The 25,030-nt window shown below is 39.3% G+C and overlaps 1 protein-coding gene across 1 annotated transcript in view; it reads left to right on the forward strand.

Annotated features, from left to right (window-relative positions):
• Positions 1-6,645: 6,645 nt before the first annotated feature.
• LOC126161640 (dnaJ homolog shv) overlaps positions 6,646-25,030 on the forward strand; it is a 31,560-nt gene continuing 13,175 nt past the window's right edge. The window contains exons 1-4 of the mRNA XM_049917607.1: positions 6,646-6,797; positions 7,101-7,482; positions 23,058-23,200; positions 23,427-23,839. Of these exons, the coding sequence (XP_049773564.1) occupies positions 6,670-6,797; positions 7,101-7,482; positions 23,058-23,200; positions 23,427-23,839 (1,066 nt within the window). The 5' untranslated portion in view covers positions 6,646-6,669. The remainder of the gene's footprint in view (positions 6,798-7,100; positions 7,483-23,057; positions 23,201-23,426; positions 23,840-25,030) is intronic.

Raw genomic sequence — 25,030 nt, forward strand, 5'->3', positions numbered from 1 at the left:
GCTTGTTTGTTGATAGTACTGTTAGCGAACATTATGATTGTTAAGTTAATCTGTTTTCTACCCTACTCTACATACCTGTACTGTACCATGTTGTAGGTGGACGAAATGCTGTTCAGGCAGAACGACTGTACAGAAGACGATTCCCTGACAAGCCATCGCCTACGCGCCAGATGTTTGGTCGTCTCACATCTCGTCTACGTGAAACGGGAAGCGCCATGTTCATTTACACCAGGATCTTCATGGAAGTGACTTCCGCAATAGGGTAACATTTTGTCAGTGGGCTCAGCAAAAACTTCTGACTAATCCAAATTTTTTTGCAGATGTTCTCTTTACCGACGAGGCATCATTATCCAACAAAGGAATTGTCAATATGAGGAATATGCATTATTGGTCCGCAGACAATCCAAATGGCTCCGTCAGGTAGAGCATCAACGTCCGTGGAAAGTTAATGTTTGGTGTGGGATTATTGGAGATACCATTATCGGACCTTTCTTTATAAATGGCACCCAAAATGGCAGACAATACTCCAGATTTATACGACACAATCCTCCTGTTCTCTTCGACACTGTACCTCTGAACCGGAGAATGGTCATGTGGTATCAGCATGACGGATGCCCTGCACATAACGCCTTACGAGCACGATGACTTCTGAACCGTAAGTTCCCTGGTAGGTGGATTGGACGAGGTGGCCCAGTTAGGTGGCCTGCCCGATCTCCGGACCTTACACCGCTGGATTATTTTCTTTGGGGAGCAGTGAAGGATGCTGTTTACCAACATGAACCAACAACACCAGAGGACATGAAGCAACGCATTATTGTCAAAAGAGGAAACAGTAGCACGAAGTAGGGCATCCTTCATCCGCAGAGTGAAACTATGTATGCAAGACAATGGACATCACTTTGAGCATGAGATGTGAACGCTATGTTTAGTATGTAGTGCTGGTATCACAGTGGAAGTTTCTACAACGGGCCATTTTACCCAGTGATGTTAAGAAACATTTGTTTGCAACAATTTGTTATTTAACGCATTAGATAAACATAACATTGATAGTTATGTGATAATAAAACTAATTGGTTAAACATGTTTACATTGCCGGCCGCGGTGGCCGTGCGGTTCTAGGCGCTCCAGTCCGGAACCGCGCTGTTTCTACGGTCGCAGGTTCGAGTCCTGCCTCGGGCATGGGTGTATGTGATGTCCTTAGGTTAGTTAGGTTTAAGTAGTTCTAAGTTCTAGGGGACTGATGACCACAGCAGTTGAGTCCCATAGTGCACGATTTGAACCATGTTTACATTCATCTTCTATGTCCTACCTGAACTTCCCAAATCAAAACATTTTTACCTAAACAACAGTAAAACTTTTAGTCCACTTGCTCGTTTCACTAAAACCATCAACATGAATTTTACTATTACGAGTGAATGATTAACTGTCACTTGCGCTAGATCTACAGTAAAGTAAAGTTTTAACGTTGGACGGCATTACCTTTTTAGTAACGGATTAACGATAAGCGAAATTAACTTTGTGACTAACGTTGCGGTACACAGATATGTTACAGAACAGCATCACCCCTAGCCTATGGTATAAATACCTGCTGGAATGTACGACGTTAATGCAGGATGGCAGCAGACCGCATTATTCGTTTCGGACCTCTTGATAAGTATGGAAGTGTGATTACGCATGTCAATCACATCGCGATTACGGGCAGCATGGGGTTCACGCCTGAGCCTCAGGGCGTGCGCTAGCAGCGCATGTCGGGTGTTTCAAGCGTCAACTTCGCGTCTTAATATCTCGGGATCTAATGGGAATATTGCAATGCAATCAACTCCATTGTGTATGTGCTTTGTCATGCTATGGATTGCTGAAGAAAAAATGTAGGAGGTCTGTTGTGGATTGGCAAGACAGCCAATCCACTAGGAGGAAGCCGAAAGGCACGCGTTTAAGCTCACGCAGGCTGGCGTGTGGTCTGGAACAGGACAAGGTAATTATAATAGCCAATAACGTACGTAGCTACTGGAATACTTAACTTTAATCCATTTGGTGGACAGCGCTCTTGACGGTACATGTTTTACAGCATCAATAGTAACTGGTAATGGCGCCTTGCTAGGTCGTAGCAAATGATGTAGCTGAAGGCTATGCTAACTATCGTCTCGGCAAATGAGAGCGTAATTTGTCAGTGAACCATCGCTAGCAAAGTCGGCTGTACAACTGGTGCGAGTGCTAGGAAGTCTCTCTAGACCTGCCGTGTGGCGGCGCTCGGTCTGCAATCACTGACAGTGCGACACGCGGGTCCGACGTATACTAACGGACCGCGGCCGATTTAAAGGCTACCACCTAGCAAGTGTGGTGTCTGGCGGTGACACCACAAGGTCCATTTAAAAAAACATAAGTTTGTGTTAAAAAACACATATGCTTACGTTTTAGAATGTACATTCATGGGCCCCAGCCCTACATTGATACCGGTGAAAGTCGTTTTCCAATAGCTGTTATTGTTCCAGAGATATTTTGAGTGGACAAGATAGCTGGGACACCCTGTATATAAGCCTCTCTAGTAATTTGTAAATTACAGACAGCAGGGAAATTGGTCTGTAGCTTTTTGGGTTGTCAGCTGTCTTCCCAGGCTATAGAATAGCTATTACCTTAAATTGTTTGAGTTCATGTGGGATATTGCCAATTTGCATTATGTTTGTGAAAAATTGAGCCAGCCATACTTTTGTATACTTGCCACAGTTTATTATGAATTCAGGGTGAACGTTGTCGAAACCTGGTGTCTTTGTTGGTTTGACATCTTTCAAAGCTTTTTTTTATGTCTTCGCTAGAGAAAGGGCGAGAGTGTTCAGTTTCTGTGGCTTCATGTTTTAAGATTTTGAGTTCTCGCTTCACTTGGATTGTATGAGTTTTAGCCTTTGGTGTGCTAGACGTGTTAACTAGATGTGCAGCTATGGCATTTGGTCTTACAGCTGCTTTTTGTCGTTGTGCTAGTGGGCTGCTACCTAGTTTTCTCAGTAGTGACCATGCTTGCCTGCTAGATGTTTGGAAATTGAGGCTGTCTATAGTTGCCATCCACTTTTGTCTTCTGGCAGCATCCAAGCTGTGAATCAGTTCATCCGCTATTTCCTGATCTCCGGATTCAAGGAAGCTCTGATATAGTTCTTCGCTGGTTTGGGACCATCCAGCGATGTATTCTTTGCGGTACCCTCTTGGTATGTGCTTCTTGGCCGTGCTTATCGTGGCACCAACAAATCTTTGGTAATTTTTGCTTGTTGGTGGTATCCATCTCAAACATTTGTCCAGATCTGTGGAGAACCCAGTCCAATTGGCTTCTTTAAAATTCCATCATGGGCGAGGAATAGAGGTAATTAGGGGAATTTGAGTTCCTACCTCTATTATGATTGGACGGTGTTGACTGTGTGGAAAGTCGGACAGAACTCTATGCCAGGCCATGAGAGGTTGGTCTCTGTTGTTGCACGAGACGAAACACAGGTCACGGTTGTATTCCTGTCTCCAGGCAGCTGATCTAAACGTAAACCGATCCTTAGCATCGAATACATCGTATAAGTATTCGTCTTCTGCCCATTTTGCTAGTGCTTCTCAATTTGCATCATTGTCTTTATACTTCCACTGTTCATGATGACTATTGAAATCCCCAACGTATGCAGCAGGATGTGGCTGAGTTTGAAGAACGTTATCATCCTCATAGAAAACTAGATATGTTACTGTTATCTTGCCCCTATATTCATGAAATTTCTTAAAACTAATATCTTAGTGCTGATGTCAGCCGAAATAAGTAAATAAATAAACAAATAAATAGTGGTGTCCACAATTGTAGCCCAAGAAAGCAGACAAACTGTATTTGCTACATGTGAACTCAGTTTTCATCGGAAAGGGACTTTGAATTGGGAACTGAGCTATTTTATAAATTACCTGTACATATTAAGATCACTGTTGATAAAGTTAGTTCAGAGATCACTTAGTGCATATCTGCTACAAAACTATTTCTATTCTTTTGAAGAGATGTGAATGATGTACAGTAACTCACAAAATATTATTGTATGCTGAGAGGCGAACAATCCCTCCAGTGTACTGTTGTATTGTAAATAAAGTTTGGGGCTAAAACTGTATACCATTGAAAACTACTCCTTTAGTCAAGACGAAAAATTCTTTTCTAGTATTGTTGTACTGAACAGAAATTTCAGATCCAGAAGTGTACTGCTGAGTATGTAAATGTATTTTTAATATTGTAGTAGAGGGTACTACAGTGTCCAATATCACAGTACATTTTTGCAGCTGACATTATCAAATGGATGAAAGAAATATACAAGCTGGGAATAATGATCAATTCAATAGAAACTTAAAAACATTACTCATCAGCTGCTCCTTCGTTTTATCTGGATTGAAGGAGTGTAGATTTCGTGGCAGTCACATGGCATGTAGCAATGATCATATCAAATGGCTCCAAGCACTATGGGACTTAACATCTGAGGTCATCAGTCCCCTAGACTTAGAACTACTTAAACCTAACTAATCTAAGGACATCACACACATCCATGCCCGAGGCAGGATTCGAACCTGTGACTGTAGCAGCAGTGCGGTTCCAGACTGAAGCGCCTAGAACTGCTTGGCCACAGTGGTCGGCAGCAATGTTCATTGTTATTGTAATGACCAGTAGTAATATATTGTAAACTGGACTCTACACTTAAGATGAAGAGGAAAGGTCTGACCAAAAAATAACAGTTTAATCAGATGTACTAGTATTGATAGGTTAATACCTATCAACACTAGATAAATGTCAGTTATTTAATTTATATGAAAAAACAGCAACCTTTTCCCAACTAGCCACTTGCTTTCTAATATAAGTCCTTGTTTACATTTAAATGGCGTAAGTGTAAATAGTATTAAGGCACTATTATGCTGTTAAATAACTTTGTCAAGAGATATTTTATAAAATACTTTTTATAAAAGATTTTATAGTGTTCTGCTGTACTTTTGTGATATATTTAATTAGAGGCAGTGTGGTCACTGCTGCCATAAAAAAATTCAAACCTCTGACAATGTAATACACACCTAATTGGCATAGTGTAATAAAGTTTATGGTCTAGGCTGATATGATCTGATTGTCTTTTGTTAAGGTATGCTTTTACCTGTTTCAGACATCTGAAGGCTCCTCCTGTGAGCTCACTGAGGTATTTTGTTATGGGACATATACCAATGTAATCAATGAATGAGTGATTATCCACAGTTATATGCATAGGGTAGGAATTTCTAATCTCTGTTTATATGACTATGTATGCATTGTATGTGTGGATTAAATTATGTTAAAATTACTTATACATCAGACAAGAAATAAGGAAAAGCAAATTAGCATAAAATACAGTTACTTGAAATGGTGGAGTAACTTGAAACGATTTTCTGTTAACTTGTTTTTAATGTTTGCATCACAGTGTATGCAATATAATTCTTGGTTTTTGTGTGTTATATTGAACAACCATAGGAGGAGCAGTAGACTTAGCAAGTAACTGAAGTGAATAAATGAAGTGATTACCCTCTAGATATCCTTAATATTGTTGACAATCTTAGAGCTGAACAGTTATCTCTGAAAACTTCATTCCTGCAAGCCAGCATATGAAATTGCACGTAATTTTATTAAAACATAAACACACAAACACAGCCTATCCTGTTGCTGGTGATGTCATTTTCATAAATCTTTGTTATCTCAACATGCTTGTTAAAATTACTTTTTTGAATGATTCTATATCTAAAGTGTGATTATTTATTTACATTCAAGAATGTCCTCTGAGCCTGAATTTTAGTTTGTAGCTACAGATAATTGTAATATTATTTTCTGATGATGAAGCCATTTGCTGAGTATATAAATTCTACATGGTATTCACACAATGTTCAGGCCATCAATTATGAAGATGATCTCTGTTGTAGTGATGGCTATACTAGAGTAACAAACCAGAGCTGAGCTTAAAGATCAACAAAGAAGAAAGTCAGAAAATATAATTTTTCAGAATTTCACAATCCCATATGAGTGATTGTGTTGTGGATGTTAAGATGTTTATTTATTAGCCTTTCAGCATGTGTGCTATGCACTTGGCTTTGTCTATTGAAGTTGTATATGTACATTCACATTTTAACTAAACACATATATTCTTAAGATATTTACAAATTGATGATTCTGATTATATTATTTACATGGAAGTATGTCTCACTACATATCTGCGAATTTCCAAAGTGTTTCAAGTAACACGGGGAATCGGTATATCGACAATAAGAGCTATTGTTTCTTTAATTTTTCTCTGCAGTCGTAATCTATGTTAAAATGTATCGTAAAACTGATCTGTTGTCAACATATTCAATGTTCTCGTTATTTCGATAGATTTCTCATTTTTCGTTGATAAAGTTTTCCGGTTTTTGTATCTTGCTGTAGAAGGCAATCGACGGCTTTGACAGTTTGACTATTCATAGTACTGACAACATTCCGGATAAAAAATATTAAACAGAATTTGTATTTGTACGGTGAAAATACGTTACATTATTACTATTTTACGTTTACATTATTACTATTTTACAAATATTTTGAACAGAAATGGCAAAATACATGGAAATAACAATAACTTCCTTCTGTCATTGAATATCATTTTTGCGCCACGTCGTTTGCGCTTCTGTAGCATGTGGACCAATCAACATCAAACACATCCAACCAAAACAACTGTGCCGTGCGGGAGGATGGCATCTGCGGGTGTGTGTCTTCTGCTATGTGTAAATTTGTTTTTTAATGTACTGATAGTACTGGCAGGGTAAGTATGTAAAGTACACGTTAAACCTTATTTGTAGAGGAGCTGCATTTTATATCTGCAGTATTTTTTTTACGTTGTGTGTCTGTACACAGTGAATCGTAAATCACATGTTCGTGGAGTATTTTATCAGAATAAAAAATGCATTAGCTGTATCACTTAACAAAATGAAAATTTCTCACTAATTAAGTTGTATGCGCGTGTACGGTTCCTAACACACTTATTAGTACCTTCACTAGTGGTGTGCCCAGCAGGTTGTGCATGTTTAAGGAAGTCCTGTTGTAATCTTTCAACTATTTATTGCAGACGTGATTTTTACAACATATTGGGAGTATCACGAAGTGCAAACTTAAATCAAATCAAGAAGGCGTATCGCCGTTTGGCTAAGGAGCTCCATCCGGATAAAAATCCTGATGACCCTGATGCTTCACAAAAGTTTCAAGACCTTGGTGCCGCGTACGAAGTTCTCTCAGATGAAGAGAAGAGGCGGAAATACGACCAGTGTGGCGAAGAGTGTTTGAAGAAGGATGGCATGATGAATGGCGCCGATCCATTTGCAAGCTTTTTTGGGGATTTTGGGTTTTTTGGAGGAGGTTCTAGCAACCAGCAAGAAACACCTAAAGGTGCTACCATTATTATGGATTTGTATGTGACATTGGAAGAACTATATAGTGGAAATTTCGTGGAAGTAAGTTATACCTAATTTATTGTTAATTTCGATCTTCATTGTTTGTGATCTATTTATTCATTTTACCTGCAGGTTTTTGTTTATGAATATGTGTTACAGAAATATTGCATGTTTGATTGGGGTTTTCTTAGTTAATTAATTTGCATACAGGAACCAGCTCTCATCACCTGTTTGAATGGGCTTATATTGCTGTTACTCAATAATTTTCAGAATGTTTGTATATTTGTCTTGACTGAGGCTTCGTACACTACCTACCCCTCCCAAAACAGTTTTTGTAGTACAATTTTGCAGATAGCCAGAGTAAGTATAATGTAATTGATCAGATCTGCTCAAAACACAACACTATCAAAAGTGATCCAGGGAACTAGGGTCTATGTGAATTTCGTCAAGACACAGTAACATATGTTATAAACAGTGTGAGTACTTTCGTGTTTCATTAAAAAAAACTGGCTATTTAAAAGTTTAATTTACATATCAGAATTGGGGGATTGAATAGTTTATATGAGCTCTTATTATATTAGTTTTTGTACAGATTGCCTGAGTATGCACCGATAAGTGGTGCGAAACCGGTTGCAGATTTGGTAAAAATTTGAATTCTCCTTTATTTGTAAAGCTGTAGATTATATTAGTTGAGCTGCTAGATTTTTGGATGTTATCTATGGGAGATTGAGCGTATTAAAAAAGGCTCTTTCTTGAAAACTGTTGAATTCAGAGAGACTTAGCAGGTTGACCAAAACATATTTTTAAATTTTCATTTTGTCATTGGAAACTAATTCAGCATTTCATATCTTCAAATATATATATATTCTTCCCTTATAGGTTTTAGTTGTGTGACATAGTTTCATTGCTACATACTGTTATAAATTTTTTTTTTACGTCCTTCTTTAATTGATTAGATATGATTGTGTATTGCTGTGCATTTTGGTCTCTGTAGAAGTCAGCTGTGTACCTGGGTCACTTAATAGTTAATTACGCAAGCTCACAACCATTTTCTTAAATTCACTAATTTCAAGAGACGTATTTGTACATGTTTATATGATGTGAGTCCTTCCTAGAATTAATGTATTCTGTATCACTTCTTTCACCTCTGGAAGTGCTTTGTTAGTTTGAAAAGTACCAAGTCACATTGTGGCCTGGAGTCTATATTATTTCTAGGCCCCCTGAAACTGCCTGGGTAAGTCAACTCAAAGATCAGACCAAGGGAAGAGCATCTTATCTCCCATAGGTGCCTGGTGTTCAAACTATATTTCAGGTTGACAACTTTTTACAGTGTGTTTTATCTTCTTTATGGTAGAAGCAGTTTGTTATATTCATGGCAACACTTTTTTTAGCATACATAATTACATCTCAGTCGCAGAATGGTTGTAGAATATTTTTTAGGGGCGTTTCATTGTTATGCACCAGTCTCAGCACTGGATCTGTGGTTGTATATGTTTGTGTAGTGGTGTACTTAATCCAGATAATATGTTTGCCATTGTTCTGCACATTCTTCTTACAATTTATTGCTTTAAGTAGGATGTGAAGTAGAATGCTAGGACTTTATCAAGATGTCTTTGCTCTTTGTACTCGGCTTGTTTTGCTAACTGGTCTGCCTTAGCATTATGTGGAATGTTGTTACATGCTTTCACACGTGTGACTACCCACTTTTTTTATAGTAACACCCAGTCTACTGTGACTATCAAAATATACTGTATTTCTTACATGCTGTGTTCTTCAGCAGGTGGAAAGCTGATGAGTAGTTTGACATTACAGTAATATCTTATGACAAGTATTTGATGAATGCCTCTAAGGTTGGTACCTGCTGTGCTGTTGTGTAATGCAAAATGGGTGTTTGTTGTATTAATGTAAGCACTTTTAATTACATTATTTTTTTGTTCTCCCTTTAATTTTTTTTAATAAAATAAAGAGATAGTACTGCATATTGAGTAATAGTTTCTTTGAGCTATTCTTGTACTAGTGGTGGAAGTTCCTTTTTTACCCAGGGTTGTTAGGCATTGTATAGCTAGGCTTTGGACTGCTCAAATTGGGTAAATGTTTGTCAGTTGGCTACATTTGACTTTAAACTTACTTAAGTTACACAGCTGAAATGTAACAGTAGTTCTAATACCTTTACCAGAAGTGCATTTGTTGTCATCAGTTTCTCACTCCCGTACTTGCTCTTAGTTTAACTCACAGTACAGTCAATAAAAACAAATAAATATAGATAGCAGTACTACTAGCTTTTGGATTTTTATTTTACATCTTCAGAGAGAAGAGTAGAGTTGGCCGAGGGAAATTTTGATGGCTGGACAGGGGATTTAGAACTTGGGCTAAGTGGGACCTAAATCAGTGCTCCTTGTATCCTTTTTCTTTCTTCTTTAGCTATTACATGATGTTGTTGATACCCTGCTGCAATATTTACACTTAATACTGTATATGTTAACTGTACTATTGTGATACAGGTGGTCCACATTTGTCATTGAACTTAAGTCAGGGGATGCAGATAATGTCTCTGGACTTTTCATTGTTTAAATAGAAGTAAAACTCTTGAAGGTAACATGTTTGCAAGGATAAATTCTAGCATATGATTCCAGCTTTGATCAGTGGCATCGTACTGGACCCACTGGTGAAAAATGCACAGAATTTCATAATGGCAATAAATACTCATAAGTTTCCACAGTACCAAAATGCAATCACGAATTACAAAATTGTGGGAGCTGTTAATAATGAATATAGAAACAGGACAAGTGTGAGAAAATGGGGTTCTGGGTGGCTTGAAACTAACATATAACTTAAGAACTAACTTAATTACTAGTAAAATACATGAAAAACGACAGTGATAGGAAGAAGATATTGCCAAAAATCGCATAATGTAACAAAGCTTGGAATTGACTGTTAGAATTGACCTGTGTAGCACAGTTACAGAGAGAGATACCAAAAAAGTAAATCGTAAAGAAAATCACAATACCCTTCTAATGACTAATCACAAAGAAATGGAATGTGAAATCAGAAACTAAAATTTACCTGTATGGCTGAAGTACAGAGATGCCAAAAAACTAATCCTTTAAAGATCGCTCACACTCTTCACATAAAATAACAAAATCTAACGTAGTGCAATATTGAAAAAATAAATTCAGGTGTATTACACAAGGTAAGATGCTAACAACAAAAATGAAAAAGCAACTAAAACATAAGGAAACTAGATTCATTAGAAAAATGTAACATACTTGACATGGAATTACAGATGAGTGAAAGATCAAGCTGACACCAATACATCACCAAAAAAAAACCATAAAATACAGTGAAAACTAAACTACTCAGATACAACTTAATCTACAAGAATCAAAACAATAGTAATACACAGCAGTTAACAGAATGGAATGCCAAGCCATGAAACACCTCCCACACCTATTGGAACCCTCTCCACAAGGAACACAGACAACACACCGCACCAACCCAATCAAACTGCTCCCTCCCTCAACCGAGCCAAACTAACCAGCCACCCTCTCCACCCAACTAAACAAAAGCTGTTAAAAATTCCCCTTCATACCTCTTGAAAGAAGGACCAAAATACAAAAAACTACAAAAATAGAAAATCCAACCACACTCAACTGAAAACGTGGCCTGTACATTTTCCCAAATAATTTCATAAAAACTTGAAACACACAAAACCTCTCCAGAATGCTTGTTTTCCAACAATACTCTTGCAAATGGACCTGAAGAACAGAGTACCACCTCTTACCCCTTTCAACAACAGATTTAATGGCTCTTCAGTATTCCTCAATAGTGTTGGTTCACACTCCAGTCTCATAATTCTTAAATTTAATGTTATGATTCACCACCAAGTGATTGTGCCACCTATGACCCAACCCCCTGTAAGACAAAAATGCATGAGACATCATAGTTGCCACCTCTGCTAAATACTCTTCTATTAAAGATGTGAGAACCTGTGTAGTATGATTCATTGCTACCATAAGAACAACCTTTGCACAACTCCTACCTGAAATAACTGGTCCAGAGACACAAGGCCAACAACATCATGCCCCCTTCCACTCCCTCTCTTCCTAAAATGTGGTTCATCAATTTAAAGTCTGTGAACCTTTTCCCCCACCCCATCCATTAAATCCCGATACTTAATAAATTCCTCACAAACCTCTCAACATAAAGAAAGCCAGTCAACAACAGCACCACAAGCAACCCCAGATTCATGCATGATGTAGCAGGCAGATGATTTTGTAAAGAAAATGAGTCAACATGACAATGACCACCAGTGTCAGCATCAGATATTCTTGAAAGAGGGCCTTGCTCAACTTCATATTAGTAGCTACATATGTATTACTTACAGTAATTGCTGATGACTCCTAATTTCTGCAGAATTGAATACTTGACACAGGGTCCCTCACCTGTTGTGAGAACTTTTGTTCACAAGATAAAACTGTTGCGTCTGTTACAAAAATACGGAAATCATGACTAATACAGAACAGTCTCAATACACAATCACTATTGAAATATCAATGAGCCTATCACAAACACAGTATGATAAGAAACCAAACAAATATACCACACAAATACAGGATAATACACATGCAACCCTTAAATCACAATAATAGCTCACACAAGTAACTGTTTAACCACAAATAATATTGTAACCCCCCCCCCCTCCACCTTCCCCCCCCCCCCTCCCAAAAAATAATAATAATAATAATAATAATCAAAGTGTTAGTTCGATACATCATTTGTCCAGTTACTAATACGCAGGATTTGTTTGTGAGTATGGCTGGATGCTAGCCATTTGCAGGTTATTAAGTTGCACTCTGGCTTAAATTCGATAAAAGTGACCATATATTTGTCTTGGGCACTATTTGTGACCCAGGCAAAATATACTTAAATGTAACAATAAAAATGAAGATTCTTGTTTTGTATATTAAATTTGTGACTAGATTTAAATAAAAATTTGTCTATAGGGAATAAGTTGACATGAGGAAATGGTTTTAGTTCAAGATTTGCTTTTTTTCCACTAAGACCTTTTGTGTTGCCAGGCAAACAATCCAAGATTTTTGTGGCTGGTTATTAAACACTTGTCTGAAATAATGATAACTTTAGTGGTGATTAGTAACTGTCATATCATATCTTTGCACATTAATGAAATTCTCTTGAACTCTTTGTATATTTGAGTAACTGTCAAGATTTGTCATATCACATAATACCTGTTATCTGAATTTGTTTTATGACTTTTTACTCTTGAGATTTGTCGTCTGGGGAGGGGCAGTCTGGTGCCAACCAATGAGGAGCTCTATTTCCAATTTGGACTGTGGACACAGTCAGACACTGTTGCTGGAACACTGTCGACAGCAAGCTCTGATTATAGGAAAAACATACCTCATGTCGATTAGCTGTGTGTATACCAAATGCATCTGAGGATGGGGCTGGTAGCTCTGAATTGTGATTGTAACACAATAAAAAGAAATTGAAGATTATTTTTCCAGTCAGAGGCAAATTTATTTATCAACTTGACTTACATTGTTGCATTCCATCAATGATTAAAAAAAATTAACTTTCTTATCTTTTTTATGTTTAACTGCTGATCATTGCCATTATTTATCTTTTAGTTATACAGTTTGACAGCAACATAAATTACAATAAATCCTCAGATACACCTCAGTTGTGTCTAGTGATACAAAGATTTTTTTTTTGTTTTTTTTGTTGCTGATCAGGTGGGCCTGAGAATCTATTGGTTGCTAAGAATGGAAAAGTGAACACTTCCTTGACATTATACAATAATTTCTATTTAATCAATAACTAGATTTTGGCTTCATAAGCCACTATGTGGTGACAGCTGAGTGTGTTAGACACAGTTATTGCGTTGTGCATTGGAAGAAATATCCTTTTCCTAATATTGCTGGTAAAGTTACGTTGGATGGACAGAGATATGAGTTGAGCAGGAAGTTATTGTACTACAAAATAGTGGATTGCTTTTGCACCCTGGAGTCCACAGTTAAAATGAGTGTGTATATACATTTTATGGTATTATATTGGTGACAGTGCATGTGAACCACTGGATGTGCTGCTTTTGTGGTATTTGTTCACAATCCTGTCCTGATAATCTCTCTTTATTTTATGTGGTGTGGGACATCATCTAATTAATTATACATGTTTAGTAATGACAAAGAAGTGGAAATTGTCCAGACACTAGAGTGACTATTATAAGTACAGCTTATGCAGTAAAAATGTTCTTACATAACAAATAAAATTGCCTAGATCTTTATGAATGCTGTTTGGATGGACTGTTCAGTGCTAGATCGTGAATATGTCAAAGACTTGTTCGAAACTTTTCTATACCTCTGTTCCAGAATGACCACCTTTACTGTGGATTATATTTTTTTCTTTCTTTTCTTTTGCTACATTACATTTAATTTTTCATAAACTTGCCCAGCTGGAATCCAGTGGTCTTTATATTATTTATGTTTGCCATGGGAGACAGTGGGATCCTATTACATTGCTTATTTTAAATATTCCCTGTCATCTTCATTAACCTTTTTCATCAGTCATGTACTCTTGGTGTATTGCAATATTCAGTTGTTGTATATATCTAGTTATGTTGTTGTGGTCTTCCATCTGAAGAATGGTTTGATACACCCCTCCATGCTGCTCTATCCAGTGCGAGCCTCTTCATCTCTGAATAACCAGTGCAACCTATATCCTTCTTAATCTGTTTGCTGTATTCATCTCTCTGTCTCCTCCTACAATTTTTACTCCCCACACTACCCTCCAATACTAGATTGGTGGTCCATTGATTCTCACAATGTGACCTATCAACTGATCCTTTTTTTTTTTTTTTTGGTCAAGTTGTGCCACAAATTTCTTGACTCCCCAATTCTATTCAGTACCCCCTTATTAGCTACATGATCTTCAATATTTGCCTGTAGCACAACATTTTTGTCTAAATAGTGTATCATCCATATGTAGTTATTTCTTGAGGTTAACTGTCCCTTTGTTTTCCTTTAATACCAAGTATATCTAGTTATGCCTTGAGATCACCTATCCCTACTTGTTTTTATACCTAACAAGGCAGCATAGTGATTCAGACACTGGACCTGTATTGGGGAGGAGAATGGTACGGTTACCATGTCTGACCATCCACATTTTGATTTTCCATGGTTTTCATAAATTATGGCAAGTGCCAGGATGCCTCCATCACAGTAGACATGAAATTTTTTTCAAGTTTGTGCTGTGATTCTGATACCCCTGGAGATCAACCACACATCACACTCTGATCTTCCTCTCTTTTGTCATTGTTGTGTAGAGCCCATGCACATTGTGTTTCACTCCCCCCCCCCCCCCCCCCCCGCCTCTCTCTCTCTCTCTCTCTGCTCATCAGATTAAAAAAAAAATGGTAATAAATGTTGTTCACCTCGAAGAGGGACATCCATTAACATAACGCTCGACTCCCCTGCACCATCCCTGGGGAGGGGGGTCTGACTTTGAAATCTTAAATAGCAACTCCTATTTCATATTGCAGATTTGGATTCTCCATGAAAAAATATATAACTTTTGTATGAAACATTTCTTTAGTTTCATGATAGCGTCGTAATCGGCACATATGAATATGGGATGAAAATTGTCGGAAAACAGTAATATCTCACAAAAATGCTCATCCAGTTCAGAAAATCAAAGTACATTATTTGATATTGGGGAAAATGCTAACATGTGACATTGTCTGCCCTCCCGCAATGCATTCTTGGACTACATTTAGTGTTACCATTTCGCGATGCTTGATTACTGTGAGTCCCCGTGCCTCTCACTAGCTCGCGGTCCTTGATTACTGAGTCACCTTGCCTCTCACAAGTGTTTCAATGCCATTGCTTCTTACACATTGCAACTCAGTGTGTGAATGACAATCCAACATGTTTTAATGTCTCTGCACTAATATTTGCACTTTCATTGTGAATTCACCGCCGCATTTCTTAAGGGGTTGTTGGTACATCCATGTAAACTCTCTATTTTAGCCATCCCCACAGAAAAAATTGGCAGAAGTCAAATCGGGTGAACATGTGGAACATTGTCCATTATTGTGGATAAAACATCGTCCACAATGTCACTGTACATTACCTTCTACGAAGTGCAGGAAAGTTGCCTGCGTACCTAAAATACTGCACCAAGTGTTGACACTCCATGGGTGTTGATGTTTGTCACCATGCAGTTCTTCACGCAGCGATAAATGAAATGGATGCCATTTGTATGAATGCAGTATGTGCAGAACACTTCTTTGTGAGATTCATGAGAACACTTCTTTGTGAGATTCATGAGAACACTTAACACTTCTTTGTGAGATTCATGAGAACACTTCTTTGTGAGATTCATGAGAACACTTCTTTGTGAGATTCCTGAGAACACTTCTTTGTGAGATTCCTGAGAACACTTCTTTGTGAGATTCCTGAGAACACTTCTTTGTGAAATTCCTGAACCTCTTGTGGTTTGCCGAGAACTAATGTGAGGATTTGCGGCAACCGCAGCTAAAACGCTCACTCTGTTGTTTTTGTTTGTCACAGTCCACAGTTGAACTCTTTCTCTAGGTTTAACACTTCCCGTTTCAGTAAACTGGTGGACAGTACTGCGAAACGTCATTGCTGATGGAACAATCATATCAGGGAACAGAGTAGCATGCCTTTGACGACCTTCAACAACATTTTTATGAGCCTGAAAATACGCGGCACTGACATAGAACCTTACTGCAATCATTAACATCGTGGAACAATCGTGATGAGATATGTACAGTCCGAATCACTGGCACAGTGTGACCACGGAGTGAGTGCATTCTCATGGTCTGTGCTTCATTAAATTGTGGAGGTGTCACATGGTAGCATTATCAAAAAAGTACTTCAATCGTCTTAATCGGATGTATATTTGTTTAAGATATTACTGTTCTGCAACAATTGTCACCTCATTTCCATGTTTGCCAATTACAGTGCCATCTGTCATGAAATGAAAGAAATGTTCCATACAAAAGTTACATATTTTTTCATGAAGAATCCAAATCTGCAATAAAAAATGAGCAGTCCTATTTAAGATTTCAAAGTGACCACCCCCTCCCCCTCCCCCCTTGCCCACGCCCGAGAGTTGTGCAGGGGACTTGAACATTATGCTAATGGATGTGAACAACGTTTATTACTCCTTTTTTTTTAATCCGATGTGTATTTCGCCAGACATTCAGACAAACAGTTTTAAATCTCTCTCTCTCTCTCTCTCTCTCTCTCTCTCTCTCTCTCTCTCTCTCTCTCTCTCTATCTGTGTGTGTGTGTGTGTGTGTGTGTGTGTGTGTGTGTGTGTGTGTGTGTGTGTCGGGGCCTGCTATTTCTGTGCCAAATAGTGTTGGAATTGGGTTTGGCTCGATTGCAGCCACATTTGGCACAGAAACAGCAGACCTCACAAGTATCAGCACTGTGGTATTTATAACCTCCTAGCTCCAATACAGCGGAGATGTGGGCAAAATGAGTCTTTTCCTGCCCCAGGCATATAGGCTGCCTTGCACGACTGTGTGGGAACAGTATTGACCTTCCAAATCCACTTGCTTTGCATGGTAGTCCACATGTCAGGTGCAGGTTTCCCAGTGTCTGACATGTAAGGTGCCCTGTGTGACAGACATATCGTGTTGGAATAGTATCAGTGTGCTATATTAACCTGTTCTGCATGCTGCCTGTATTTCAGGGGCAAATAAATGATTTTTCAAGCCCCTGGTGTACAGCTTGCACTGTGTGGCAGGCAGGTTGTGGGAAGAGTATTGTCCCACTTTATTGAACTGTATTGCAGGGGTTAAATGGGCCAATGAACATGGCTGGGGACAGTTTGATATGGGTGGAGGAGGGGATGAACCCAATGATTGCGAGGAGGACGTGGACAGAGAGGGAAGAGGAAGGGGAGATGTATGGGATGGGTGGAAGGTGTAGAAGGATAGTGGGCAAGTGGGAAAAGGAGGGTATGGACAGAGGGAGGGGAGAAAGATATGATCAGAGAGAGGGGGTGGAGGAAATGGACAAAGCGATGGAGGGAAATGGACAAAGCGAGGGAGGAGGAGGTGAAGAGACAAAGTGGCAAGGAGGAGATGGATAAAGGTGGGAGAATAAGGTGGGCAGGCAGAGACAGAAAGAGGTGGTTTCAGAGAAGGGGAGGAGGCTCTGTGTTCAATGTACATGTTGAATGCATACGCAGGAGAGCTCTGGGGGAAAGGCTAGTATGTACATGCCTTTTCACCAGTATGCTTTTGTCACGCGTCTTGCACACATCTCTTCCTTCCCCACTTTCTGTAACCATCTCTTTTATCTCCCCCTGTCTCTTTGATAACCTCATCCTTCCGCCTTTGTCTGTACATGTGCTCCTTCACACTCTCTCTGTCTATCTCCTCTCTCTCTCTCCCCCCCCCCCCCATCCTAGTCCTCCTCCTCCCCTCCCCCTCAACTGTATCTTCTCCCCTTTGGCCCATCGTCTCCTCCCCCCCCCCCCCCCCTTTGTCCCATCAACTCCTTTTCCTCCCCCCCCCCTTGTGGCACATCACCTCCACCACCTCCTCCCCCCCCTTTTGGCCCGTCACCTCCTTCCTTCCTTTGGCCCGTCACTGCCTGCCCCCCTCCACCTCCTCCCCTCTTCCTTTTTTTGCTCGTCACCTCCTCTTCCTTTTTTGGACCTTTACCTCCTTCCTCTAACTGTCTGTCCATCTCCTCCTCTGCCTTCCTGTGTCCACCGCATCCTGTCTACTTTTCTCACTAAGCGTCTGCCTCGCCTCCTACTGCTTACCGGTGTTCATTTGCACATGTGGCCCTGAAAGGCATGCTGATACTACTCACACAACATACCTCCTCCCCGTCTCTTTATCTATCCCCTTCTAAACCCCTTTCTTTGTCCATCCCGTCCTGCCACCCTCTGTTCCTATTTGTTCCCTCTATCCACTGCAAACTTCCCTCAACTTCGCCCTTACACACATGTAGCTCCTGCAAGCTGGGTCGATAATGCTCGCCGATACTACTCCGACAATCAGGCCATCATGAAGGGCAGCCTGAGTGTCAGTGGTTGGAAAACCATTTTTTGCCCCTGAAGTATAGGGTGCACTACAGAGGAGGTCGATAGGACAGGCCAATACTACTCCAACGCAACATAGAACATATTCTTGCCTGTGACATGTAGGCTGCCCTGCAAAGCAGAACGATAAGGCAAGGCAGACCCGGTAGTATACCTTATATTTCATATCTGCTCTCTGTGTGTTTCCCAAGTTTTCAACTGGAATTGTAAATAAAGTACTTTCAATACGTGTAGACCAATTTAAGTTAGTTGGAATCGACATTTAAGCTCCAAACTTGCAACAGTGTTGCAACTAGCATTGTCAGCAACCAGCCACCACATCAGAAAAATTATTGGACTCATTGACGTAGTTTATATTATTCTTGTTGGTTGTGTGAACTACCTGATTCAGCAAAAGGACCTTTTAAAGTTTCATGCCACATTGCATTTGTTATCTACAAGCTTCAGAAAATTGAGATTTTTGTCAATATTTAACTCGTAGCAAATATATGGTTTAAAGTCTCTCCTACATACACACACAATCTGAAATTCACATATGGTGTATCTCTATAGTGTTGCTAAGCGTGGCAGACACTTGTTCTTAATTTTAATTAGGGCTAGAGATATAGTTTTATCTGAAATACATGAAATTTTTTTTGCGCAGAAGGATTTTCTGTTTGAGAACTGGGAGGAACAATTCTTTATGCAGTGAAAGTGGCAACAGAATGAGGGCCAAGAATTCCAGTTTCTGATTACTGTATTGCTGGCAGGAGGATAATTGACATCATGTGACAATCTTAAGTAATTAATTATTTGAAGTCAGTCTAAAGGAAGACTAGTACTTAATTTTGTGCTTGGAAAAAATCACTACAGCACAAATATATTAGTGACCATGCTGCAGTTTGCTTATATAAAACAGTCAAGGAAACTTAAAGTGTAGTTAAAAATATTGTTTACCAAACATCTCATATTCAGTAGGTCAACAGCAACTTGTACTGTTTCCAGCTGCTAGTTGGGTCTGTTTGGAACAGCAGCCTCTCAATCATCTTGTCCTCCCACCATCTGTCCATCTGCACCTTAACCCAGTATTCTTCTTTGTTTTGCATGCAATCTTTTATTCCTTTCAGCTACCTGTCTTACGGTCTTCCTTGTCTTTTTCCCTTCCTTTTCATCTTGTGTATCTTTCTGGGTATTCTCATCTTCTTCATTTGCTTAACATGTTCATAACATCTAAGCTGTGATCCCTCTAGCCTTTCCTGTATTGTCTCCTTGTTAACTAATTCTGTGATCTTCACATTCATTAACTTATCCATCTTTCTCACTTCAGTACTATTTCTAAAGAATTTCATCTCACTAGCTTGCATTTTGCTTCTCTCTCTTTCATCACCCATGTCACCGAGACATACTCCTCACACATAGTTCACCCAATATGTAACCCATATGGTGTTTTGAGGAATACCTTAGCTTCATATTAAGATTCGTACAGTCTGCCGAAATTTTTCTGCTTATCTTTTTCACTCATTTACTTCTATGTTGTTTCTTTCATTAAGGTTCCCTGATACATGAAACACTCCACCATCCCCAATTGTTATTCCAGTCATGATTCTCTCCTTCTTTCTGGTTGTGATAATTATTTCATACTTACTTATGCTGACTTTCATCCCATATCATTGTACTATTTTTTACTGTACATCCAACTGCTCCTGCACTTCCTTTTCCTTGTTTTATCAAATCGTAAAGTAGTGTGCAAGCACCACTGCTTTCATCTTTCCTTCACCAATTACTCGTGCCACTCTGGCCATTATCTCATCCATCATCGCAATGGAGAGTGTGGTGAGAGTGGTCTTTCGTGCATTAAGCCATTCTTCTCTTCCAGCCAATGTGATCGCCTTCCTTCCATTTTTACTTAGAGCACACTCTTGTTGTACATTTCTCTTATCCTTAACAGTCTGCTTTTTTACTCCTTTGTACTCCAAGGACTTCCATAATTTATTTTTGCATACACTGTCATATGGTTTTTCAATGTCCAATGTCCATATTCATAGTGTTGTTCCTGTTGATGCCTTACAGTGAAAATTAGATCTGCTCTGTACCTTTCTGCTGTGAACTCATGTTGATCTTCTGTCAGTCTTCCTTCTAATTTTATTCGAATTCGTGTTTTCTAAACGTTCACAAAGATCTTTGCATAAAGGCTCATGACCGTGATTCCTCGATAGTTTCTATACACTTTCCTATTACCTTCCTTGAAGATAGTGACAATTATTCCTTCATTTCGTCTTCTGGGGTCACCTCTCTTTCCACACAATTTTTATCATTGATAGAGCCACCCTCCTTTCATTTTTGTCAAAGCACCTTGCATTGCTCTTCGTGTTGTCTTCTTCTGTTTGCAGTTCCTCTCCTTTCTCCTCATTTTCTCCCTGCTCACCCAGGTCTCCATTTGCGTCAAAGCATTTTTCAAAATACTCCCCAACATGATCTTGAATTCCTTCTCATTTTCTCTCTCTAGGTAATCTTTATTATAATTTTACCTTATAGGACCTTTTTTGTACCATCACTATCTTCTTACATCATTCTAGTCCACTCATCCATCCACACATTCTTCTCTTCTCTGCCACAGATCTTTTTGTCTGTTTCTTTCTTGTCTGGTATTCTTATTTTTGTCTATACTATCCTATTCTGGAACTAACCAGAAAGGCGCTGTTCTTCATGGCACTACATTTTTCATTTCTTCATTCCACCTTCTGTAGCTTGTCCTCCCGTGTACTATTTCCACCGCACTTACTAGTGCCTTCTTAAATCTACCCCAGTCCTCCTCCAATGTTACTGGCACATCCATTGGGAGAGTTTTTTCACTGTTGTGAGGTACTCTGCCCTGTTCTTCTTCTGTTGGGTTCCGTACTCATGTACGCCTATCCTTATTTTCTGTCCCTTTCTTATCGTTAGCCCCTCCTTTCAATATATGTAAATAAAAATTAAATGCTGTTTGGTGGTAAGTGCTTCAATTGAGAACAGCTGAAGCAATTTGACTAATTTTTTAAAAAAAGTTCCTAATAATTCAAATAAGTTTTAGGGAAAAAATTGGAAAACTTGCCCAGGAAATTAGAAAATTCAGGAAAACCTGAAAGAGATTTTTTCTATGGGATTTTCATATGAACTGGACACCATGACACATGATTCCAACAATAGATACACAAAGTACTTGTGTTTTTATTTTGTTGGTTATGGCCATAGAAAAAAAATTGGACAGTTACAAACGAAAGTCAGAAAAATTGGACAAACTACAAACATCATAATTGATCAATTGATTTCTACGAGACTTGGTACACATATTACTATCTGGAAAGAAATACTATGAGGGTAAGGACCAGCAACTTCCTACTGGTAAGAAGGTGATAACATGGAGACAGAATGAGGGGAGGGGGGAGGAAGAGATGGACACAGAAATAGAGGAGGAGGAGGAGAGATGTAGGGGAGGGGGAAATGGGCAGAGAAAAAGGGAAAGGAGGAGATGTCATGGAGATGGGGGAGAAGGTGGACAAAGACAGTGAGAAGGAAATGGACAGACAGGGGGGAGAAGGGTATGAACAGAGAGAGAGGGGGGAAGGGGTAGATGCGGATGGTGAGGAGTAGATAAAAGGGGAAGAACAGCTGGACAAAGAGACGAGGAGCAGATGGATCGAGAGAGACAGTGGAGAGGAGCAGATGGACAGAGAGAGAGAGAGACAGTGGGAAGGAGGAGACAGACTGAGGGAAGGAGGAGAGATGCACAGAGAGAGGGACAGGAGGAAATGAACAAAGAGTGGGGTTGGAGGAGTTGTACAAAGAGAGGGGTTTTGAAGGAGATGGGCAGAGTGGGGTTCAGAGGAAATGAATAGGGGAGGCGGGGGGGGGGGGGGAGTAAGGGACAGAGTAATAGAATTATGCTACATTCATATCCAGGCAACACTGGGTATTCAGCTAGTAAAAAATAAAAATGATTCTCAACTTACAAAATTGAGTTAAATGTTCAATGATTGAAATGAATTTACAGAAAGTGACCACCTTGCTGTTTGATTCTGTTACGCAATTTTGCTAGTCTGTTCACTTCTTCTGTTCTTTTATAAATAAAGTAGCTGAGTACTTGGTATTGTCCTGGTGCATGTTTATTCCAATTTTATTACTTCTTCTCTTCTTCTCCACTTCCCCCCTCTCTGTCAGTCTTGCTCGATAACCTTTCTGTCAGGTATGGACACTTAATTCCTGAATGCTGATTTTCTTCCCCAGTTTTCTGGGTTGTTATAGAAAATGTAATACATTTTTAGCAAAAGAACATTCAGGAAGTAAGTTTATGGTAGCAGCAAAAAATTTAGGAAAATGTAAGTATGCTAACCGATGAGGAATATGTGGAACTCCATATTGTAATTGTAGGTTTGTCCAGGGGGCTTTAATCAACCTATTCACTGTGATGTATTTATTGTTGTTGGCAAACATTTTGTTTCTTCTTTTCTTTAAATATAGTATTTTAGTTTGTATATAATGTATTAATGGACATGAATTTTTTGTCTTAGATTACCAGGAATAAACCTGTTATGAAACCAGCTAGAGGGACAAGACAATGTAATTGTCGCCAGGAGATGGTCACCAGGCATCTTGGACCTGGAAGGTTTCAGATGATGCAACAGACTGTCTGTGATGAATGCCCCAATGTTAAGTAAGCACAATATTATAGGTTATATGGAAGCAATAATTATAAGCGACAATTGGATTATTAGCATTTTAAAAATTAAGTGCACCATGGTCTTCAAAACAATCTTCGGATTGATGTCTGCTTTAGTTAAGGTATTGTTGCAGAAAGATAAAAAATGCAATAAATGGGTGTTCTTTCTGTGATGCATGATATGTATTAATGCAAGTATCCTTTTCCATTTTTTGGATAGGTTGGTTAATGAGGAACGAACTCTGGAGATTGAAATTGAACCTGGAATGGTTGATGGGCAAGAAACTAGGTTTGTAGCTGAAGGAGAACCTCACCTTGATGGTGAACCTGGTGATTTAATTTTGAAAATCAATACAATGCCTCATCCAGTGTTTGAACGTCGAGGTGATGATCTGTACACAAATGTTACACTATCACTGCAAGATGCCTTGGTGGGATTTTCAATGGACATTGAGCATCTTGATGGCCATAAAGTGCAGATAACAAGAGATAAAATAACGTGGCCTGGAGCAAGAATTCGCAAGAAAGGAGAAGGAATGCCAAATTATGAAAATAACAATTTGCATGGGACATTGTATATAACATTTGATATTGAATTCCCGAAGACAGAGTTATCAGAACAACAGAGGGAAGGTAAGCTAAACCTGTTATTTCTGTGTGATAATGGAAAGTCTTGGATGGAATACAAATAACTGAAGAAGTAAATGTATAGTTGAGGCATTGAGTGTTCTATGGGCGCTTAAAAAAGATCGATAACATAACTAAGCTTTTTTCAGAGCTAATTAGTGCAGAAAAAAAACTCGTCTGAAGGGCTACATTGTCTTGGGCGACTACATTGTCCCAGCTTTACACCTCGACTAGAGTATAAGGAGCTGTGTCGGGTGAGTGGGTGAGGGTTTGTATCATGCGAGTGGGTTAGAGAAGCAAGGAGGGGCATTGAGTGGTAGAAGGAAGGGTGGCTGAAGGTTGGGAGGGGAAGATAGCAAGAGAACATTGTAGGACAGTGGTACTGGTGAACTCATCTTGGTGAAGTCACGAGGGGTTGCGTGTGGCCCAAAAAGAAATGGAACAGTGGGTTAGGAGTATAATGAGTGTACAGGGGGAGGGAGAGGGGTTGGGGCAAATGTTGGATTGGATGTGGGGCAGCAGCTAACAGCAATTTAGGTTTGGAGTGTTGCAGGATTAAAGGACTTATAGTCAGGATAAGTCCTCCCTCTACGTACATCAGAGAAGCTGGTAATATTGCGGAGGTGAAAAGGGGAGGTTAGGGAGGTTTGGAGAGCCAGGTGACTCAGGTTGTGGAACAGCCGTGAAGTTTAGTATGGTCTGTCACTGGGTGGTCAGTTCTGCTCTTGGCCACGGTTCGGCAGCGGCCATTCATCTAAGTGGACAGTTGATTGTCTGCCTTGCAAAATAAATGACTGTGCAAACGCTACAGCAGACTTGGTATATAATGTGACTGTTTTCATAGGTGGCTCTACTTTGATAAGGAAGGACATGTCTGTTAGAGCTGGAGTAGGATTTGCTGGGTGTGTGCGTAGGATAGCTCTTCCACAGGAGTAAGACACATGTGGGAAGAAGTTGAGAGTAAGTATTAGAAAAGGACAGATAAGGAGATTTCCTAGATTCTTTGAGTGGCAGAATAACACTTTGGGAGAGGTTCTGATGACTACCACTATCACGCGTTACACTTTATGCAGCTATTGTTATATGTTAACAGAAGGTTTAGTTGAAGCTGAATGATAAACTCAAAATGACTTGACTTCTGAAAAACTGAGAAAATTAAATCTGTTAAGGAATCATGTGCAATATGATAGAGCTTGC

This window comes from Schistocerca cancellata, chromosome 2 (genome assembly GCF_023864275.1).
Source record: "Schistocerca cancellata isolate TAMUIC-IGC-003103 chromosome 2, iqSchCanc2.1, whole genome shotgun sequence".
NCBI classification, from domain to species: Eukaryota; Metazoa; Arthropoda; class Insecta; order Orthoptera; family Acrididae; genus Schistocerca; species Schistocerca cancellata.